General features: G+C 38.6%; 2 protein-coding genes across 2 annotated transcripts; both read right to left on the minus strand.

Moving 5' to 3' along the window:
• Nucleotides 1-549: 549 nt before the first annotated feature.
• Nucleotides 550-4,656, minus strand: slc22a6l (solute carrier family 22 member 6, like). The gene is made up of 11 exons (XM_067494787.1): nt 4,241-4,656; nt 3,703-4,157; nt 3,496-3,599; nt 3,254-3,408; nt 2,778-2,946; nt 2,541-2,664; nt 2,343-2,458; nt 2,014-2,228; nt 1,808-1,916; nt 1,224-1,427; nt 550-1,007 (listed from the first exon to the last, which is right to left on the minus strand). Exons 2-11 carry the CDS (start codon nt 4,105-4,107, stop codon nt 920-922), a joined length of 1,689 nt encoding a protein of 562 aa, XP_067350888.1. The 5' UTR covers nt 4,108-4,157; nt 4,241-4,656; the 3' UTR covers nt 550-919.
• A 6,103-nt stretch (nt 4,657-10,759) lies between these two features.
• On the minus strand, nt 10,760-22,396 carry pygma (phosphorylase, glycogen, muscle A). The gene is made up of 20 exons (XM_067494724.1): nt 22,059-22,396; nt 19,151-19,252; nt 18,957-19,035; nt 18,735-18,838; nt 18,365-18,496; nt 18,151-18,262; nt 17,976-18,058; nt 17,191-17,334; nt 16,896-16,988; nt 16,572-16,718; nt 15,630-15,793; nt 15,266-15,380; nt 15,060-15,161; nt 14,395-14,542; nt 14,224-14,282; nt 13,986-14,127; nt 13,611-13,818; nt 13,083-13,217; nt 12,825-12,891; nt 10,760-11,277 (listed from the first exon to the last, which is right to left on the minus strand). Exons 1-20 carry the CDS (start codon nt 22,299-22,301, stop codon nt 11,128-11,130), a joined length of 2,529 nt encoding a protein of 842 aa, XP_067350825.1. The 5' UTR covers nt 22,302-22,396; the 3' UTR covers nt 10,760-11,127.
• Nucleotides 22,397-24,053: the final 1,657 nt, after the last annotated feature.

Below are 24,053 nucleotides of genomic sequence, written 5' to 3' on the forward strand. Positions count from 1 at the left end.
TCCACCACACCATTAAAACCACCAGGTGGTGTAAATAAGGGGGAAATGCCCAAGTACATTCAATGGAAAATGTATTGCACTGGCTTGGAAACACCACTAGATGGTGTCACAACAGCGAGACTCCCACCAGATGAGTTCACAGGTTTTACAAGTTGAGAATGACATTGTAACCAGCTGTTTCTCCCCATTTCTTAGAAACACAACAGAGAACTCTAAGTGGCTTAGCATTCGTTTGGCTTATACTAAAGGCTTAATATTAAAGAACAAGGGCCAGTGTGGCTTTATTTCTCAAACCATGGTCTCGAAAGATACTTGTAAAGTTTTGTGAAGTAATACTTTATCCTTTCCATGTTTCTTCGAAAAAACATGAAGGGTAAAATGTGATGGTTTTACTCAATTAATATTTATTCAATATGCAGCGGAGGATCAGCTGGTTAATGATGGAAATGGTTCTCAATAAATTTAGCTGACAAATCAACTCATTCAACTGGGATGTTAATGACAAAGCAGGCTTAGTGTTTAAGTTTAAAAAGAGAAAGACACACAGGGTAAAACTTAATTGGTGTTGATTTTAATGAAATTATGTATCAGTTTACATCTGAAGGAACCTATATAAAATAACAAGAAGTTACACCAGGGAAAACACTTCATTCTTTTTACTTTTATACTTTTAATGCAGATATTTTAAATATAAAATATATTTGTTCCAAGGTAAAACTAAAGTCCTCAAAGCTACCGTATGAGAAACAAATGTAGGTCTGATTATTTGCAGCTTTTCATAGCTGTATTGACCTGACCAGCAGTCACAAAGACAATAACCTCTTTATGTAAATCGAACCAACAGAACAGTGAAAGGGCCACCTACTCTACTTTTATTAACATGTCAACACAAAAAACCTTAAGTACAGTACAAATGCCCTCAGGCTGCCGGCTTTAGGAAATTCATTTGGGTGTCTTGCAAGATTATTTGTTCCTTTGGTGACATTTTGGAGTTTCTCCCAGATCCCCTGTGTTGGAAACACAAATTAAAATATGAATGCATCCCTTTTCTATCTCTCACTCATTCACTCTCATCTGTATTTTTCTCTGCTGGACCCTCCTAGGGTATCAAACGTTTTCCAAATGTTCGTTTTTTTAATGTATATGTCAGACTTTGGATGCTCCTGTGTAAGTGAAGTGAATATTTAGGAAAAAAAGAGAACATCCTGTCACCAGGTGCTTACCTGTCCTCTACATCTTGTATTGTATCAGGAAGGGGTGAGCCAAGCGTTTCAGGAAGAAATACCGCAGCCACCCCACTTAGAATTGGAGCTCCGCCGTAGATTAAACCCGGTAGCCAAGGTATGTAGTCACCTATGAGGAGTACAATAGGGGCCACCATGGCTCCGACACGAGCCATCATGGATACCCAGCCCATCCCATTTTGACTGAGGGTGAAAAGGTTCAATTTTTAAATGTCACAAACGTGGAATTGGATTCATATAATTGACTTACTATGTGAAGCACACAGGTCAGAGGGTTTCTGTTACTCTGTAGTTTAAATGTTAACTCTGCAGTTTCCAGAGTAAAGTAAACAAAAACACATGGCGATAGAGCATTTTGCCAATTACAGAGGAAAGCAAATAATGGTCAGGCTCAAGAAACACACAGCACATGTGCAGATAAAAACAATGTAAGACAGTGATTCATTCACAAAATGGATGTCTCCAAACAGAGGTGTGCAGACTGCAACAAAATTCTGCGAATAATAGAAACAGAATCGAGCCATGAACATGAACATGCATGTTTGTTGGCCAACAAGACTTACCGAATAATGGTTGGGTATAGTTCTCCAGAGTAAAGGAAACAGCAGCTGAAGGATGCAGCAAGGCAACCTTTACCCAGGACAGCCAAACATGTGCGCAGAGTATGTTTATCTGCACAGAAGTGGAACATAAATCTAATGACTTTGACACAGTGTGCAGGATGTGCAGTACTCGACCTACTTCTATACATGTGACAAACAGCACATACCATAAGGTACTAGTAAGTTGATCAAAATGGTGACTCCGGCAATCATGAGAGCGCCGCATTGTGATGAACGCCGTCCAATAAAACTCATTGACACAGTTATAACAACTTTAGCAGGTATGTCAACAGCTCCAAAGATCACTTGGATTAGGTAGATGTTCACCCCAAACTTTTGGAGATCCATCGCAAGGCCATAGTAGGCAAAGCTGGTTGATAACCTAAAGACAAATCACACAAGCATCATGTAAATGCAGTTTAATAGATGGCATTTAATAACTGAGACTGATTTTCTTTCTTTCTTTATTTTTCGGCAGTGTGACAAGGAAAGGTACCAGACAGCACTGAGGCAGATTGTCATTTTCCTCATTGTGGGTGTGCGGAACAGGTCCAAGACACTGTAGGAGCCCTGGGAACAGGACATCTCTTTCTTCATGGACTCTTCCAGTAACTGTGATGGAAAAGGGAGTTCTCTCAATTCCAATAAATGTTATATACAGTTCTAAACACAGACAGCTGGTGTAATAACTTACTGTAATATTAATTTTTTCTCCCTCTTTACGACGTCCGTTAAATTTGGCCACACTTTTAAGGTTCTTAATCGCTTGCTCAGACTGATTGCTCAAGACTAACCATCTCGAAGATTCATGGAACCACCTGTCGGAGACGTTTGTTAAGTTTATTTGTTTGTTGTGCAGCAGCGATAAGTTTGATTTCCAAATCAATCACAACGAAAACATTTTAATTTATCTTTATTCGTAGCATCTCACCAGGAGTAGAGGAAGAAGACATAGAAGGGCAAAGACACAGCCAGGGTTAACCACCTCCAGTCCTGAATAAAGTAGGCTATTACTGCCAGTAACAGCTGTCCAAACGTGTAACAGTAACCCGTTAATGTCCCTACCACAGTCCGCACACGAGTAGGGATCCACTCCACAACTTGAAGAGAAAGTATCACAGAAGAAGGTATATTTTATTGAGTTAAGTATTATTAGTATTTATTTATCATGAACTTTTATTGAGATAATGGCCTGTAGAATTACATCCAAGTACACCCGAGTTCAAATAACTATATATATATATATATATATATATATATATATATATATATATATATATATATATATATATATATATATATATATATATATATATATATATATATATATATATATTAACTTTATTGAACATTTTTCTTAATTTTTGACTTTTACATTCATTGTTGTCCATCACCTAAACAACTTACTGAGTGAGAAGGTGTTGAGTCCCACGCCAGACAGAGCCATGCCACAACCAAACCGAAACAGGCAGAAGAGGGGGAAGGAGGTTGAGAAAGCAGCACATGTTCCTGACACTGCCATCAGCAGGTTAGACATTAGTAGAAGTATGCGTCGTCCATATCTACGGAACAGGTACATTTGCAAGCTATGAAGTCAGATGAATGCAAAGTGCAGCTGAAAAGTTACACAGTACACAAATAAATGTCACCTATCTGCAAGGCCTCCAAAGACCATAGCTCCCACCAGCACACCTCCCATGTAGATAGTTTGTCCCATTTGCTTCAAAGAGCGCAGATCACACACCAAATGCCACTAACAAAACATTTTTTTCAACACACACAACAGCAGATAAATATTTGCACTTTGACTGAGAAAAAAAAAGCCACATGCAAGCGGAGTCACAAATGCAGCCTACATCAGATATGATTGTGGAGCTCATGTCTGTCATGTTATAGGTCCATCCATCTTTGCATTCTTGCACTTCAACATCGGAACCACCAATAGCGTTTTCCTGCTCCTTCAAACCGTAGGTCCCATTGTCAACCAGGAGGTGCCACTGTGGAGTAACGTAACGCTGGCACCTCTGTGGCTTTCCCTTCTGGTCCAGTGGCACCGTGATTAGCAGCACTTCTTCTGGGCTCAGCTGCGCATGAGAGAAGTTTGTGTGTGGGCTGCAGTAGTGAGAAGGCACTGCAGCCACAAAGTTCTGCAGCAGGTTGTGACTGGCCATCATCATGACAGGTATGCTGAGAAGGATCACATGCAGGACCTGGAAGCGTCCTGTGCTTCCCACCTGCTCTAGGAGGTCACCAAATGCCATAGTATTGTAGAGCCAGGACTTGAATGTGCAACAGATTATTGTTCTAGCACCTGTGAAAATGTGGAAGAAAACATGAGCTTTGTTTGTCTAACGCATGTAAAGGTATTAATGATACCAAATTTGAAGGACTTACCAGCTCAATTAGTCTTCTCCTTTTAATACGATATGTAGAGAAAAACAATGAGAATGTTGGCTAACAAAGCGTAGCACCCTTATTTAAACAATTAAGGCATAATACAGTCAATTCCAATCAAATCCTTGTAAAGTGTTCCATAGAGAGTCCTTTAAAAAAAAAAGGCAAAAAGAAATAAAAGTCGTTGTTGCTGCTGCAGTGGGCTACAGTGAATAATCAGCTCTGAAATTCCAACAGCTTCACTGAACTTTGGATTATTACAAGTGCAATATAACCTCTTGAGGTATTAGCAGCCCGTTCACTGAACACTGAGGTTGAATGCTGAGTCCTTGCTGTTGCAGGACAATGTCGTGTTGAAGTGTTTCGGTGCAAGTGAGCTCCAGCATCAAGAGTGGCAACATAACTGCGCTCATTTTTTTTCTCCCTTTGCACTGAGACACACTCCCTATCCTTTATTGGTTACTTGATATGAAGGACAGCAGTGGGGGACAGTGTGTGTGTGTGTGTGTGTGTGTGTGTGTGTGTGTGTTTGTGTGTGTGTGCGGTGCATACATATGCATACCTGTGCATGTATATGTATATTGGTACTCTTATGGAGTGTGTGTGTTAGTGTGTGTATGTGATTAATAGTTTTTTATGTGTTTCCCTTCACCAAATAAATCATTAGTTTACTGGACTATAGGGAACCAAGATGCAGCCAGTTTACCAATAAACAACAAACATAAAGATGCTGATAAATGTTCAACTCTTTCAGTGCACTTTAACATGACTGACTTCTCATCTTCAGTCACCTCCTATTGTATAAAAAAGCAGTCAGTAAGTGACTATGTGGTGGCTTTTTAATCAGCAACAGTTGAAGGTGATCTCATGATTGAGTTTGAGACACTGCTATTAATAAATAGCAAAACCTACAGCACTTAACCAAAAATATGTTATTCGACATAACAACTTGCACATCACATTTGTAGATTTTTTTTTTTGCTTGGCTTTTGGCTTGATGATTAGTTCTGAGGAATGTGTGTGCTTGTGTAATGATCAGCATGAGGTGTCAGGCTGAATGAAGCTGCAGGTGCAACAAAGCAAAACACTAAACTTTCAGTTTTTTCAGCTGTAAGACTCTGGCCAGGGTACAGGCTTGTCCTTTCATAGTGCCGTTCTTTCAGAGTACTTTGAGATTCGAGCCCAAAAAAGCACAGGTATTTGAGAGAATACATGAAAAACATTCATAAAAAAGAAAGAGAAAGAGAAAAGAGTCAAGTGGGTGAAGGTTGAAAAAGAAAGAAATGTTCAATCTGCCACATGCTGTAAGAAACACAGATAATAAACAAGAAAAAGTCAGAACTTTGTGAGCTGTGAGTGTTGAGACGTTTGCTTTGGCAACTGCAGTCAACAAATAAATACGATTGACTTGACGTGATCGAACGGATACCAGAGAATTATAGGGCGTCATTCAGGGCTCTTTGCTGATTTAACAGAAATGTGCACAACTGTCTATCAAAGAGAACAATTGTGGGAGGAGAGTGTGAAAAATAGGGTAATGTCATGCTGGTATAAATGTACGGTGAGCAAAAAAGTTGAAAATAATTTAAATTTGCAAACTCTAGCAAACATTGAATTTTTTCTTTACCCTAAATGCTATGTTGATGTAAAGTTAGTTATAGAGTAGCCGTGCTGAAAAGCCCTGCCTGGTTAAAGTTTCAGGCATTTTTCACCTCTGACTACACCTGTATAAAAATAAAAGTGACTCAGGATTAGGAGATAATCTTAAAAAAGTCAAATGCACTGTTTTCTTTTTTTTTTTCTCATGTACTGGAAACACGACTCACAGCCCACTGTATAGTCGCACCTGCTGCTACGTGAGGCTGTGGTAGTTTGAGCAAAAAACTAAGGTCAACCTACCGTGTAATGTTTCACATCTTATTTAAGCATTAACACTTGCTAATGTGCACTAAACACACGGACTGGTTTTACATTTATTTGATCATAAAATGGATTTCTGACCGAATGTTTACCTACAAAGGAAACACAACATATGCAGCCAGTGTATTAGTTATTATGTACATCAGCATTTAACGAATCAAATACTGCAGAAAATCTTTTCAAGAAACCATTTACAGAAGCACAATGAAATCTACCGTGTAGGGATGTGTCATCTTAACAATTAAAGGAAATCATTCTTTTACATCGAAAGTGATGTCACTTTGTTTTATGTTATAAGTTTGGACTTTATACTTGTTAAATTGACAGACCCTGTTATCTTATGTACATTTCATTACACCAGTAAACCCTGTGTTAAACATTGCAATAAAATTGGCAGCAGTAACCCATGTTTATATAACAAAGCCAAGAAAATATTTTTTAATAGTATGATCTCATGTAGCAGTGAAGGTCCATGGATCTGACTTAAATATAAAAAAATTGTATTTGATGGTTGGGTTATTTAAAAGAACTATGAAATATGTCTGTCTAACCTTACTGTGTAACTATTGATATTTATATGTGTCTTAGCTCCACTGACATTAAACCTAGTTATATTAAACCAGTCATGCACACTTATTTTAAAACATGCTGAACATTTTTTCTTCATGTTAATACTTTATGACTATTAATAGTTTTACGGGAATAGCCTTAAAAAAGGAATTTGTTGTAAGGTCCATAATAGCTTTAATCTATATTCTGTGTAAAATGTAAATAAATCCAGAATGCATCCAGACTTTCTTTGCAAATTAGTCAGAACATAATGAATGTTATATCAAAGATGTGATGCCAGCAACACCTCTTAAAAAGGTTAGAACCAGAGACGAAAAAGAACAAAAAAGACTGGAAAACAACACTTTTATGATTTTTGAAGCTTAAACACAATTGCCAAATATTAGCCTACAGTATGTTTTACTGGGAATAAAAATGTTTCAGATAAACTGGTTTGTACCTTGAAGGTTAATATTAATGTGCATTGCAATTTGGGACATGATATCTGTTCAATGGAAAACCAAACGTTTTGTTTTGAGCTGCCTGTTTGATACTTGTATATACCTTTGCTTGAATGATAACACGTTGAGCATTACAAGCTGGTTTCACACTAGTGTAGTAGAACATTCGAGAAATATCTCTGAGTACTGAGTACTATCTCTGAGTACTTTCTTGATATAAAATTTTACATACTTCTGACATTTGAGTTGTTAAATACGATGATACACTATAAAAACAATATGATTGGTCAAATACAAACGCAAATACTTTACTATGCAAAGAAAAGAACATCTACTAAAAGGATTCATAAGGATAAAAAGACCTTTGTTATTCCTGCAGAACAACACTAAACCATATTCTGCACATACCTCTGCAGCACGTAAAAGAGTCCAGGTGCTAAACTGGCCTGAGCTTAGTTTGAGTTTATTTTTGATGTCAAAGTGGGTAGTGGAGTCGCAGTGGAGTCGCAGTGGAGTCGTAGTGGAGTCGCAGTGGAGTCGCAGTGGAGTCGCAGTGGAGTCGCAGTGGAGTCGCAGTGGAGTCGCAGTGGAGTCGCAGTGGAGTCGCAGTGGAGTCGTAGTGGAGTCGCAGTGGAGTCGCAGTGGAGTCGCAGTGGAGTCGTAGTGCCTTGTAAGAAGTGGTTATAACCTCATTCGTTTTAAATTGGGTGGCCAAAACATTAGAAACACCTCGTCTAGTAGAAAAATCACCTTTCTCACAGTTTCAGAGAAATGAAAACCTTGTAAAAGTAGAATTCATGGCATAGCCACGGTATTAAATTGCCTTAAATTGTGGTATAATGTTATCCTGATCCTGATCAGTGTATGTGGTGAATATTTTTGTATTTTGTACAGCAAAGCTACTTTCAGAGCTCCTATAAACCTATATGTATTTCTGTTATTGTATAATTAACAGATTGTTTATAAGAATTCTAAAGACAAGTTTGACATCTCTTCTAATTTGTGGATTTGGGGATTTGTTGATGGAAAAGTACATTTTTACTGCTGATGTTTCAGTTCTGTTCTGACCTTAATTTCTGCTCCACTGCGTTCATCATTTCAACATCTTACAATTACTAGATGTACTGGTCTTTGTCCTGCCTGGGTTTGAAAACAGCTTAATAAGTACTTACCCACCGGTTTTAGTCGCTTTTTGGAGCAGGAGATCATTTCTGAGCTGTTGGTAAATTATTCATCCACGGACCACAGGGTCAGCGGTTCATGTCAAAGTGTCTTGAGAAAGACACTGGACTCCAAGTTGCTGAGTCAGGCGAGGACCTTCCATGGCAGCCGCCGCCATCGGTGTGTGTGTGTGTGAATGGAAATCAACATTGTAAAGTGCTTTGGATTACAGCACTATATAAGTGGCCATTTACCATTTACCATGTGTACATGTACCATGTGCTTTGTCAGACAGACATGTTTTATGATTCCCCAATGTAATATGCAACAGGATTAAATGGGTTAAAGAATAAGAGGAGGTCACCAAGGCAGGTGCCTGGGTTGCAATTAACAAGGTGTTAAGTCTCTTCAGGTTCATTAGGCTTTTCTCCTTCCTCCTGGCAGCAACCAGGAACAGTAGTGTGTGCTTAGGCAAATATTTAAGTCGCGATAGAGCCCTACTGAAAAATCTCCTAATTACCTTACTGAACTTCTATACAGCAAAACACTTATATGTAATTTTAATCCATTTTTATTTGGCTGCAAAGTGATAGATGATGTTTTGTCTGGCAGCATGTTTGAACAGCAAAACTTTGCAAATAGGCTGTTAGAGAATGCCAGCATTGGTATGTAGACTCATTCTATAAGGAATCCTTTTGTAGACCACAGTGAGCTTCATCTTTGTCTAGAGAGTTGCTGTTTTAATGGTGATTCTTTGCTTTGCAGCAAAAGCTAGTGTTTGATCAGAAACTGCCCACAGTATCTGTTGTCATTAAGCCTTTACTGCCTGTGGTTGAACCCGATCACAAGATAAGAGTGTTGTCTTCTCTGTGACGTGCCAAAGTCCCATCGGTCCCTAAACGCGTCTCGTGCCAATGTTGATATTCATGCAACAGCAGGCCCATGACCTTATCAAGCACTGTTGTGCCACTTTTTGTTCTTGTTTGTGCTGACCCACTTTGTGCTGCTCTACTTCGGCCTGTTATTTGTAGACATTTGTCTTCTTGAATGTTAATTTGGCTTCAACATTCCCAGCTGATATGATTGATATGATAAGAACCGCACACGATGGCAGCATCTCTCACCTACCTAAGTTCATGTGCACCTGTTATATAAGTCTGCATCAGGGATGGGGGTCAGAGATGAATGTTACCTTAAATCTCAGGCAGGCTGCAGCTTGCTCAGTGCTAATCACTGTTTGGAGAATACCGAAAGAGCTTTGCTGCCTCTTGAGTTTAACGGATTTATGGAGGAACTGACTGCTGTGTCTGAAACATAACGCTCATTTTGGATTCACATCGTCTATTTTTATTTTTAATTTTCAAAAGCACATTTTTTACTCGGTCTCGGACATGCTCAGCTGTCATTTTCTGCAGACAATAAAACATTTTTAACATACCAGCCTAACATATCATTGGGTTAAGACACTGTATGTGATAAATAAATAAACTTGACAAGTGGCATATTTCACTTGCTTTTAGGGTAATTACAAACAATCCCTTAATGTGCTAAACTGCACAAATAATGATTCTTCTTTCACCCTCACAGATCTCCATCAGAAAGCAGAGCCACTGTTAACGCAACAGCAGTAATGGGCTCTGCTTTTTCCTTTGTTTGTAACATACACTAAGTGCTCTCAAAATCTCTCGTCTTCTCTTTCTTAACATCAACCCACACATCAGACTTAAACTCTGACGCCACTGTTTCCTCAAATTACAGATTAGACTTTTAGGCTCTGTGGAAGCTTGAGTTTATTCTATTACTCACAAATATCTAATTAAACGTTTGACGTAGTATTTTCTCTTCAGTGTTTTTCCAGCTGACTGTTGAGGACCTCATGCCTTCCATTTACTTAAAAGATGAGAAACAGATCATGCCTGCAATAAAGAATAAATATTGTATGGACTGCACAGTCTCAACAATTACTAATAATTTTAATTTTAAAACGGACATATCTATTTATCAAAAATGTATTTGGTTAAACATTTAAGAGCTCATTTTTGTTTTCCTGTTTTTCATTTGGAATTAGCTGTTGTGACATTACAACACTTCAATTTTAAGTCAGTGTTTATTATAATTGTTTTTGTAGCGGGTAATTCTTGTTTTAGAGCTGTTGAGTAACAGTTCCAAAGTTCACTGTCCTCAAAATGATTCCTGGTAAACATTTTCAGTAGCCCATAGCGTCCCCTTTGGATTTATTTGCAAAATGTGACCAAAAACAAATATTAACTTAAAATAATGTATAGTTTTGATAATCATTATAGACTTTGGGTTAGAATTTAAATTGTAGTCGCTTAAGTGTGATGTTTAAAACTGAGTTATTACGCAAAAATCATCAACAACATATCTGCACCCGCCTAAGGTTGATTAGAAATAGCAGGTTGTTGAGTCATTTAAGACAAACTTTTTTTATTTAGAATGGGTCAGAATGGAAATACAAGAGGTTTTTATTTTGTACAAAACAAACATCACCAATAAATTTGCAAAGCCCAACGCAAAGCTCTTTTATCCACTTCACGGCAGCTAAACAGCAATTTCTGGATCCCTGATAACTGCAGCAGCTAAAATTGTGAATATGCAGGTATGAGAAATGTAAGCTTACTGAGTCCAAGAGTTTGTGTGAGTGTAGTCATGAATGGAAGATTTATTGCTCATGTGTGAGGAGGTTTTGGGGGCAGACACACATTATCCACCACGTCGGCTCAAAAAGCATTGGTGGTGTGAAACAAGCAGGGAAAGTTGGGGCATGTGGGGAGATTAGGGCTTCTCATCAGGGGCGGGGAGTTTCTCAAGCGTGGGCTCCATCCCCCAAATCTCCCGAGCATACTGGGCAATGGTGCGATCACTGGAGAACTTGCCACTTCCAGCAATGTTGTAGATCACCTTCTTGGTCCATTCCCTGGGATTCTAAATCGAGGAATGAAAAAAACAATTAGCTATGAGTTTTCCTCTAATATAAAAACTCACCCACCACTCTGTTAAGTTCACCTGTTCCACTGCTTCCTATCACAAATATCTAATTAGCCAAGCATCAGAATGAGGAGGAAAGGTGATTTAAGTGGCACGGTTGTTGGTGCCAGTCACGGTAGACGGAGTCTCCGAGTCGCTGAAAAACTGCTGACCTACTTAAATTAAAGGTAAAGCGCTTCATTTGTTATTATGCAGGCTGGGTGAACAACAAAATTGCAGGAGATGCGACTCAGCACGCCGCCAATGGGCCAACCTGACCTGCTTGGTTTAGTGGTAGGGGAAAACCAGAGCCGGAGGAAACAAACACGTTCTACCTTGTGGATGCCAGAGTTCAGAGAAGAATGGCCAGACTGGTTCGAGCTGATAGAAATCCAACAGTAATTACTTTTACAGCTGAGGTTTACAGTACACACAACACATGAAACCTAAAGCAGATGGGCCACAGCGGCAGAAGTCCGCACTGAATGCCACTTACAGTATGTCAGCTACAAGCAAGAACCTGAGTCAACAATTCACAAGGGGTCAACCTAAACCAAAACAATACAAGTTTGCTGACTATTTCCATGCCTTTATGGCCACAGTACAGTTTTCTGACGACTGCTTCCAGCAATATAACTTAAATATGACAATGAATTGCATTCAAATGGCATCCACATTCACCAGATCTCAATCCACTTAAAAAGGGTAAAAATTGGCTTAAATACAGTGTAAGTTTCAAAGACGTGTTTTTCTATAGAATGGGGACATTTGGCCCTGGTTTCTTACACTAGTTGTTTTCCAGGTGAAATTTAATAGAGCATGTGTTACAAAAGGACAGTTGTAGAAACCAAGACATTTTTTCACATACATATAACTGGCTTAATATTACAAAATCCTGAACCTTTCATTTTAATTTAACATTATGTGATTGGCTATGGGAAGAAGAAGAAATGCTGTATATTTTTATTAAAGCAAGAAAATGTCAAGGAAATGACAAAGAACAAAAAATACTTTAATCATCAATACTCAATCAGCTACACTCTTGTAAGCTAGTACAGAGCCCCCTCACTTTACTTGAGGCAACAACAGACTGCAGTACTGCATGGTGTTAATATGTGGGAGGGGGCTGAAGAAGGACTTCTGTTTTTAGCTTCTCAGCATATAAAGTTAAAAAGCAGGCATGGGCAGCTGTCTATTCGATTTAGAAGACTTTGATAGGACTAGAGAGACAGCACATACAGTATGATCGTTTTAATTGTGGAAATCCTTCTGCCTCTGTGCAAATACTAAACACACATATGGAAGCACAGATTCCCTCAACCAGCATCACAGCTGAGTTGATGCATTGCCACCAATGGACAGAAGTAGGTCAGACGACAGTGTACATATCTCTGCTGTGATCCAGAGTTTATATTTTACCAGTGGTTCAGTTAGTGGCTGAGGTAATTTTAACCCATTCATTTTAATTGTGATCTTTACAAACTATTATTTATAATTAAACATACCTTGTAAAGATCATTGACTTTCTCCTGGCATTTAATGTAGTCTTCATAGTCAGCGAACACCTTGAATCTGCAAGTGATTGATGAAAGAAAGATGCATTCATCATATGTATAGTTCACGATGCCAGTGCTGTATATGCAAATAAAATATATGCATTGGTGTCTATGCAACTGAAGTTTATACACATACAGTACAGTACTTATATGTATGTGTGTCTGCGTGTGTGCGCCTCAGGCTGCTAATGTTAGATGTGCCTTTACCTGTCATGATGCATCAGCATGTTGAAAATTTCTTTAAACAGGTCAGGCTGCTTTGGGCTAAAGAAGCCTCCAGCAATCTGGTCAATAGCCTGTTTCAGCTCAGGCAGGCGGTTGTAGTACTCTTCAGCATGGTATCTAAGCAGGGCCAAAAAAATAAATGATAAACACATTCAGAAACAACAGAAACTAAAGCTTGTTGGTGTAGTAAGCGCCCAATTCATGAATCAGTAGTAGTCTGGTACCCCAAGGCAACAGCTTTAGAGTGGAAAAACACTTGAGTCCTGGAGCACCAACAGTGCAAGAAAAAGATCAGCACAGAAATCTGTGAGAGACTGCAGAGCTGCAGGATTGTGAAGTGTGCATGGAGCTCACAGCATTAGTGCTAGAAGTTTTTCACCATATGGATCTAATATCAGTGCTTTAATGATGATCATTATACAACATAACACACAGGAAGTAGTGATAATATTGCGGAAATGATTTTCTTGTAAACGGAACGAAAAATTGAGACTGGCGCTCATTTCTCACCCTTTCTTATCAAGTGCATCAACATCGTCTACTCTCATGCCAAAAATAAAAATGTTGTCCTCTCCAGCCTCCTCGGCCATCTCAACATTAGCTCCATCCATGGTGCCAATGGTTAGAGCGCCGTTCAACATGAATTTCATGTTGCCTGTGCCTGAGGCCTCAGTGCCAGCTGTGGAAATTTGCTCTGACAGGTCAGCTGCAGGGACAACTGGAAGATGACAGATATAGAGGGTTGATGACATTAATAAGTGTTTTTGTGTTTTTGGTGTGTTTCAATCATTCTTATTGGGAACATCTTCAAAAGAGAATATAAATAGCACTGAAACATAGAAAAAAACCTACAAATAGTAATAGGAATAAACATTAATAATGTACCTTTTTCTGCCAATGTGACTCTGTAGTTCTCCAAAAAGATTACTTTGAGACGGTCTCCGACTACAGGATCATTGTTGACTATGTCACCAATAGCTGTGATCAGACGGATGATCATCTTGGCAGTGTGGTATCCAGGAGCAGCCTGCAACAATGAATCACAAATAATTGGATGGATTTAACTTGTGAGTGGTGAGGGAGACTTTTCTAAAGCCCTGCTGCAAGATGTTTAACTACATACCTTTCCTCCAATCATGACAGTTCTTGGAGTCCACTGCTTGTTGGGCTCCTTCTTGATGCCTGGCCGAGACATTGAGAGACTTTATTTCTAAAATGTCTATGGGCAGAAAACATTTTGCCTCTGGCACAGTCACTATCTGAAAAGGCCTGAAATCACAGAGCTTGTACTCACGGTTATAATAGGTGATGATATGCAAACAGTTGAGCAGCTGTCTCTTGTATTCATGGATTCTCTTGACTTGAATGTCGAACATGGAGTTGGGGTTGATCTTCACCTTGTAGTGCTCCTCCAGGTGTGCTGACAACTTCAGCTTGTTTTCCTACAAAATAAAAACTTTAGCATTAATAAATACATTTTGTTAGCACTTTAAAGATATTATTGAAAAGATAATATGCAGTATGCTGGTTGCCATTTAAGTGTTAATGAAGGCTTTGACATTGATGGCAGATGATAATGCAGCTCTACTGGTTGGTTATTAAAAAAGACTTGTTATTTCATAATATAAATGTATATTATTACACAGTAGATGTTTCCTGGAACAGATACAGCACAGATCGTGTGGATCATGTACTATTTGCAGTGATGGAAAGTATGTTTACTGAAGTACTTTCTTAAATACCTTTCAGGTGCTGTTTACTTGATTAATATACATTTATTTGATAAAATTAGTAACCAGCTAATTCCCATATTCAGGTTATTAATACAATATTTAATAAACAAATATATTCTGATTTATAATTGTAGGATAAGGCTTGAATTGCAAAAATGTAACACAATTTTCATCATTGACACATTCTCTACACAGTTAACACAAAATAATCCAATGGGTGTTTTACCTGCTTCACTTTAGCGACATCACGGATGAAAGCTTCATCATTGACAAAGTTGCGAAGTTGCTGTAGCTGGTCAAGGTCACGAATGAAGTGCTCACCAATTCTCTGATCCAAATTGAGACAAAGAAAAAAAGATGCAATTCGGCAGATTTTTACATTTTGAGGTAAACTTTAAAGGTTACTTTTGTGTTTTTCAAAACACTGCTAACCTCTGCAATGACCTCTGCCAGCCCAGGGTTGCACATAACCAGCCAGCGGCGAGGAGTAATGCCGTTGGTCTTGTTTTGGAACTTATGTGGCTCCATTTCATAGAAGTCCTTGAAGCTGCAGACAGAGAGAACCATCACATACTGGATATGAGATCACACAGATGATGCAGCCGCCCATAAAACTATAGAGGCTAAGGATTAATGAAACACATTTTCCTTCATATACTGCACATAAAGTACAGGGTATGGGTACTCTATGTGTAGCCTGTATGTATATGGCTATGGTTAAATTATTTTTGTTGTTACTTTTAAATTTCCATTATTGAGTATTCGAAGCAAATGAATGTTTATTTTAGGAACATACACAGTATCTTTGAGGATGTCAGAGTGTATCTGGGCCACACCATTGACAGCATGGGAACCCACAATGGACAAATGGGCCATGTTTATCTTCTTCTGTCCACCTTCCTCAATGAGAGACATGCGGGACAGGCGACCATTATCACCAGGATACTTAGCAGCAACTTTCTGCAAAAGGAAAATCAGCACGGGACAAAATGAACTCATGTATTGCATTTTTTTGTTTGTTTTATCATCATCATCATACATATTGAAAAGGTACACTAAGCACAGCTATTCTGAAATAATGTTATATTGGTAACTACATGATCATTTCTTTTAGTTTGTGAGTTAATACATTTTGATGCAGGTTTGGTTGAGCTGCTCCTCATAAAACCTTCCCATCACTTTGTGTGTCAGAAATGCTTTTCCTTGTTTTCAGCAGGGATGTGGGAGTCTTTAGTTCTGACTGATGTTATAATTAAAAAACAATTAACACCATTTTGTTCTTTTAAATTGCTGTATTTAGCAACATGTGCCAATCTTTAGTCATTCCTTGCATTTCCATAAGTTTTGGTATAGTGGCTTTGCACAGTGGCCATCTAGAACTATACAATCAGTCAGAGAAAAAGCATAGAGTATCTGCTTGCTGCTTTTATTGTCTTACATGCTTTTTTATTTAATGTGATATTAACATTTTACCTGTGAATGTTACAACTGCACTGCCAGTACCAAGCTTTGACATTGTGTAATGTACTGTCTTCAAGCTGTGCCTCCAGCTCAAAGAGGCAGCTAAAAGTACAGAGCGATATGCTCAATATGATACGCTATATGCTGTAACTTTATTACTATATTGGTACTTACCTTGAGAGTACATTGACAGTGTGTGTCACTGCTGCTATACATGAGGAGAAGCCAAATGGACACATCATGAATATTCTAAAATGTTGCAATGTGCGGTAATAACCTCTAGGTGGCGACGGTTGATCTCATAGACAATTTCTAGGTGACGGGGCAGCAGATGTGCAAACAGGTCAACTGGCCATCGCTCCAGGGCCTCAGGAAGGACGGTGTGATTGGTGTAGGCACAGGTGCGGACACAGATGTCCCAGGCCTGAACAGGAAGATGAAAATACATACATATGCATCACTATGCAACATAGTATGAAAATATTAAATTGTTAATAATCACTTTATGCTATATGGTTTCTTTTATTTGAAGTTTATTAACTACACTAAAAAGGCAGTTATGATACATTTTATCAGAAAACTATATACTGGTGTTTCTCACATTTTCCCATGTAAGCTTCTCTTCATCAACCAGGACCCTCATCAGCTCAGGAATAGCCAAGGCCGGGTGGGTGTCATTCAGCTGGATGGCAACCTGAGTATTCAGAACATTAGAATACACCACTGTGCTTATGAGATACCTTTTACTTCAACTATTCACGTAAGATACAATAAAACCCACCTACAACCTGTTCAACACACTGTCAGAGGGAATTTAACGAAGACACAGAGAGAACATCAGGGAGGAATCTTTTCATTTTTTGACAGTAACTATTTTGTTGAGTTTTTCACTTCACCTTGTCAGGCAGTTTGCTGAAGTCTGTGCGAGCAATCTCCCTGGAGCCAAACTTAGAGACCTTGAAACGGCGGATGATGTCTTGCAGGGTGGCAGACACCACAAAGTATTCCTGCTTCAGACGGAGCTCCTTTCCCTCAAAGAACTGAGGATAAAGAAACATATTTGTCTGTCTCTGTACTGCAGACAAACGAGTAATTTTTTATTCATTAAATATAGCCTTTTTGTCTGATTGATATTTAAATGTTTAATTTTTTTATTACCTTGACCTATTTTAAAAATAGGGTTAGCAGGTCTGCATTATTTCTATATAGAAATTTTATAAATTTACATCAAACACTCATTTGTAATATACAGTTGTATGCTAATGCAAGTGTAGTACAAATGTGCATACTTTATACATTTTTCACTGATGGCTGAAAATATAGTTTCATATTTTTATGCCACAAAAAAGGACAATGTTTTTGTAAATAATAGTATTTTAAGACAAATGAGGACATATCTTGTTGTATTTGCAATAATAGCAAATTCAAATGAGGGATACTGCAATGAATCTGTAAGAATTATTGTCATAATGACAAACTAATCTATGATTTATTTTAAAGATTACAGCAATTAATCTTTGTGAATCCCTAAATAAGCTTATTAAGTCTGATAGAAAAGCCAGAATCCTAGATATATAAAATTTACAATATATAAAACTGATATAAAAGCGAGAAAAGCAGCTTCATTGGTGAAACTGAATTTTCTGTGTGAAATTCAAAAAAATAAATAAATAATTCTTACATTATCATTGGGATACAGCACGCGGGAGATGTTCTCAGCCAGGTTTCTGTCCAAAACAGCCTGAATGTAGCCACCAACATTGACTGTAAGGGGGAAAGTACAGAAATCTCTTGCATTTTCTTTTGCATTCAGCTGTTTCGTAATTGAACATGCTTAATCCCTGCCCGACACATACAGTCTTTCAGGTTAAAATCGCAGGGTGCCTTAGCAGACCACAGCCTCATGGTGTTGACAACATTGTTTCTGTAGCCAGGGACAGGGGTGTCGTATGGCAGAGCCAACACAACCTGCAAATGCAATCACAAAAAAGAGATAGACGTCCAAAACAGAATCCTATATGCTCTCAGAAAACATTTTTCATGTCCATTTATTTAAAATTAGATTCTCACCTGTGTGTCAACCCATTTGACACCATCAGCGTGATGCTCAGTCCTGCCATAGAAATGCACTGGGCGCATGTACTCTGGTCGTGCCTTCTCCCAGGGATTGCCGTAGCGCAGCCAATCATCAGCCTCCTCAACCTGAATAATGATATGTATTTAGATGGCGTGAGAAAAACATTCATTAGGTGAGTGGCTTTCTGATATGAGCCAGACACAGAAAATGATAAGGGGCGTCAGGTCAGCGATCAAGAAACTCATCCGACAGGTCATTCAAGCAACAAAAGAAACACAGCTATTCTCACATACTGAAACAGTAATATGAAGGTGCTGAGGACTATAAAGGCCAACAGAGGCCTAGAAAATAATCGTTTCTAACCTGCCAGCCATTGGTAATTTTCTGATTGAAGATGCCAAATTCATAGCGAATACCATAACCATAGGCAGCCAGACCCAGTGAAGCCATAGAGTCCAGGAAACAAGCTAAAAACCAGAGAATACGAACAAACCTTTGTGTGGGTGTTATGTAAAAGGATTAATAATTTAAGTCAGTCAGCAGTTCATTTAATCAGATACAAGGCTGAAAAGACCACCAGCTCACCAGCAAGGCGGCCCAGGCCACCATTACCCAAACCAGCATCTTCCTCCATGTCCTCCAACTCCTCCATATCCAGACCCAACTAGAGATGGCAACAGAACAAAACACAAACTGATAAACTATTGGTTCTAAAGTGCACTTTGTTATTTGAAAATGTTAGAATTATAACATGAATGAATTAAGCATGTTTTTCTTACCTGATATGTGGCCTCGTCACAAGCGTTCTCCAGTGCAAGGTTCACCATGGTGTTTTGGAGGGTTCGCCCCATGTAAAACTCAAGGGAGATGTAGTACACACGCTACAGTGTGGGAAGAAGGCGACAAATATTCAGTAGCAACTCAATGAACAACTAAAAAATGTCTTATAAGAACTGAAACAAGTATTTTTGTGTCTCCAAAGTGGCAAGATAGGTACAAATATGAAACAAAAACGTGTAAAATCCAATGCAATATGTCACAGCAACATGCAGCTCGGCTCATGACCTTTATGTTTCATGATATGGCTTCATGCTTAGAAGTGCAATGTGTGGTAACACGTTAGATTACAGGGTAAGTACAGCGAACTTACTGTGTACTAGTAACAACGGTGTACGTCCACAGTACCTATGGATACACATTTGTTGTAACTTGACAACAATACGCAAACTTAGGGCAATAAAGGGGTAAAGATGAGAATACGAAAAATACCTACAGTGTAAGTACTTTGTAGTTAAGGGCTACTTTACATGATAGGTGCGAATACTTGGGTGTAACTATGGTGTAACTACAGATAAAAAGAGGTTAAGAGGCTCCACTTTACTTTTCATACCTATCGCACCTATCATGTAATATTTAATTATATATCAATAGATTTTTTAGATTTTTTTTAGAAAACTAAAGTTCAACAGATGTTTCATGCTTTAAGGCAATAAAATAAAAGCATAATTCCTATTTATTTTGTCAAAAATTAGCCCTGTTCTTGCCCCAATTTTGCTTATTGTTGTCAAGTAACTACAAGTGTGTATCCATAGGTACTGTGGAGGTACACCGTGTTACTAATGAGTACACAGTGAGTTTACTGTACTTACCCTGTAAGTCATGATGTGTAATCTGAAGCGTTACTCAGTGTGCTTCCTGATTCTGTGTTTAGCCTTTGCAATTTTTTTTTTTCTCTCCTCCGCCATAGAGGTGCAGACACAGAGGAGGAGTAAAGAGTAGAGAGGAGTTGGCAGTAGGGGACACACTGCTTTGGGTATTACATAACACTAACATTTTGGCCTGGGTAAAAATAGCTCCTGTAGAGGTCACTGTAAAGGTCAGCCTGTGTGTGATACCCTTTCATTGTAGACCTTAAGTCTGAAGTGATGTGTAAAATAATAATGCTTACAAGTGACTGAGTCAGGTAACTATGTAGCTGACAGGGTTCCTTGAATTATACGTAACTTTATGTTTCAAATTTTATCTGACATGTATTGTAACCGTACATTAGCAGCACAGTATGTGGCATTGCAGACATCTCTAGATTGGTCTTGGTTAACTTCCCTCGTTCAAGCTCATATTTAAATTCACCCTTGACCTTTTATTCTAGAGCACCAGAATAAGGTGAAACAGTTTGAAGCTCATCTGTTTGAGATGTTTCTGAAAACAGGTTTAGTGTGGGATGTAAATGTCTTGCTACAACAAGATCTTTGCCACTTCAGTTATAGAACAATAACCCTGGCGATGAGCAGAGAAGCTGAAGTGTACAGAGACGTCTTCTGGCGTTTAGAAAAATGATCCCCTTTATTCAGTATAGTTATTAATAATCATCCAAAGAACAATTTTACTGCTAAGTAACTGCAATGGGAGATGAGTTTCACTTTGCTTCCGAACCCTCTATTGTAACTGTACATGGCTTTGCCTGACATTTTCAAGCAATAATGTGGTGTGGTTTGCAATTTTGCTGCTTTATTCTGGTAATGGCAGCCTCCTATTGTTCTTTTAAGGTTCTTTCTGCAGCTGTCGGTTAATAACATTGCAGTTACTGAAATAAAGCTTCTGCTTTTATATGAACTCGGATGCCCTCAGAGGCATGTGCTCATATAACACGAGTAAAGGCTATGTGCTCTATGGTCAAGCAGGATGGGAACAGAAGGTCATGGAGAGGTTTAATGTTTCAACACACTTTAAAAAAGGCAGCATACCAACAGAGTGCTAAGAAGCGGCGGTGAAGTTTAAATGTCATGACTTGGCATTACACTGACATCAAGTTGTTGAAATTACAGTTGGAGAATATAAAACTTGTGGTCTCAGAGGTGGAAGAAATATTCACATATTTTACTTAAGCAGAAGCAGTAATAACAAAGGCTTTATTACTAGTAGAAGTACAGCTATTAAAATTTTACTTAATACTTGTATTCAAAGGTTCAACAGTAAAAGTACTTATCCCTGAGTAAAAGGTGGAACTTCTATTAGTCCTGGGCTTTTCAGACTGAGGGACACGATTTCTTATTGTGTCATGTGGTAAATCAGTGGGATGATGATGACACATTTGAGTTAGGAGTCACAACCCAATAAGCACTAAACAAATCTTACACCGTGCATCGATGTTTATGAGCGAATCATAGCTGGGTAGATCAGATCAATCTGCTCTAACCAGATATTCAGGTTAGTCATTGTCAAATTCCAGTCATTAAAAACACTAGAAAACCTACTAATCAAGCACAAGTAATTGACGTTCTGTGATTGGTTAGAACGGTGAGCCTCACTCAGAAAGCTTTACAGTGTGCTCTGCTCTGATCTCTGCTCTGCTGCTGGTCCTGTTCAGTAAGTCTGATAGCAACTCTGCACAATATGATAATATTTAGTACATATTACTACTAAAAATGTTATAAAATAAGTTAGATAGAGTAACTTTAAAAACAATACTAGAGTAATTGTACTGCAGTGTAATTAATGGCACAGTGCACTAATATGCTACATGTAATGGTAGTAGATCAAATATTGATGCACGTTTTCCTTCAAAACTGAGCAAGCACTGTAATTTTCAGTAGGATGTTGTTTATAACATCTTTCACTTATACTGTATAACAGTTCTACATATTCCTAACGGCTGACATCTTGGCTGCTATTAGGGCTTGAACTTACTTTGGGATCTTTCTCATAGTAGTGCTGCTGGGTTCTGATCCACCTGCCCACCAAGTGGTCCCGCACAGTGTGGGCAAGAGCAAAGTAGTAATCCCTTTTGGTTGCCACATTTCTGTCCTTGACCAATGTAAAGTGCAGATGTCTGTTGAAGTTTTGCTTCAGATCTGCAACATTTTCAACACCAGCGAGGCCTCGCACTGAAATCTGTTTCCTTCTGTCATGATCAGACAAGGGTTTCGACATGGTGGCAGCTGAGGGCTTTGACTCTGGAAGAATGTAAACAGTAAGACTGCAAGCACACACCACAAGGCCCAGACACACAGCAAGAGCAGCACCCACACCACAGGCTCAGGTTTAGCCTTTTAAAGGCACATCTATGAATATTAAGTAGAGGGTGAAATGGACTGTGTATATTAGGAAAGTAGGGGGTGGGGCATATGATGAGGGTAGAGATTGTAGCTTTTCAGTTATGTGACACACAAATAAGTAAGAGGGGCATCTTGGATCCATCGCAGAAAATTGTCAGAAGTAAACTTCATTTAAAGTCTGACTACTTTTCATAAACAAGAGAATATAAAGGATTTACATGATTTCATCAGTTTGCATGTTTCTCATAAAGCTAACCAACTGGTATCAGTGATTCATTCTTATCTTTTATGTAATAAAATCATTAAATTGACTTTGCATACCCGATTGCATCCCTTCCAGCATGGCCTATTTCAGCCTCCCAAAAAGAATAGAATTGTAATATTTAACATTTGTATGCTGCTGTATCAATTCACTGCTTCTGTCTAGGCATTGTAAGCCGTTACCATATAAACCAGGAATCCCGAGTTTTTTGATCACGTCTGTTTAAGAACCTTGGGCACTAAAGAAGTAAAATAGGTTCCACCAGTGCCACTAGAACCCACTCTATTTTCAGTTATTATTCCACCTCGCCAAACTATCTCGAAGTCTTGACCTTCTATAAATAGTAACTCTGACCCAGTCCCAAAGGCCATGATATTTGAAAGGCATATCTTGTTAATGTCAGCAAGAGCCGGCAGACAACACTAGTGTATTACTATGAGTTCGACTTTTGCATAAGGAGGAAGGCAGTGCTTTCTGAGCTGCTCTCAGAGGGATACAGTGCTGCACAATTATCATTATGTTGTTAAAAGGGAGGGTTCTGCCTTTAGACTGATATTGGTTAAAAGCTGGATGAATGCGTGACTTTTACTTCAGTGTCAAGATATACTGGATCACGCTGCACTTTGAATAAATGTTGACAGCAAAAGTATTGGGAGCAAAATTAACATGTCTTTCTAACCATTTCCCACTCTGTTGAATGGTTGATCAAGATACAAAAAATAAAAAGGCAAAGACAAAAGCACTGGTGTAAAAACACCACAACAATAGGACAGTGACTACATAGAAATCAAATTGCAGGAGGTAGCTGAAGTGGTTGGCAGGGCTTCATATTCGTTTCTGCTTCATTTAAAGAATTTTTAGAAACGTACATCTTATATACGTAAATGCTGTCTAAGCCATTTCCTGTTTTGCTCGTTTTAATGTCCCCGTGTGCCAAATGACCCCCAGAACAGAGGAACCATCACACAACAGATGACAGAGATTGAAGCTGGCGTGCCCCTGATTTGTCCATTATGATGAGCAAATTATGTTCTTACATGTCTACTGGCTGTTCTGTCAAATGGTACATCAAGCATTTCAAGATCACAGTGAACAAATGCACTGCCTGATGGAAACTGTGAGGAAAACAATGTTATAATTTCTCAACAACAAAATGAAATGACAGTCGAGAAAGAGGCACCAGTTCCATGTGCCAGGAACATGTGACCATTTTACTTTTCCTTACATCGAGTACATACCGTCTAGAGTATCCATCACTTTGTCTGTCTTTTCTTCATAAAATCATGAAGATGCATTCAATTTGAATTAATCTAGATGTTCATTTTACTCTGTAAAGAACAGTAGCCAGCCACAGTTGTGTGTTTC

This window comes from Channa argus, chromosome 24 (genome assembly GCF_033026475.1).
Source record: "Channa argus isolate prfri chromosome 24, Channa argus male v1.0, whole genome shotgun sequence".
In the NCBI taxonomy this organism is placed as follows: Eukaryota; Metazoa; Chordata; class Actinopteri; order Anabantiformes; family Channidae; genus Channa; species Channa argus.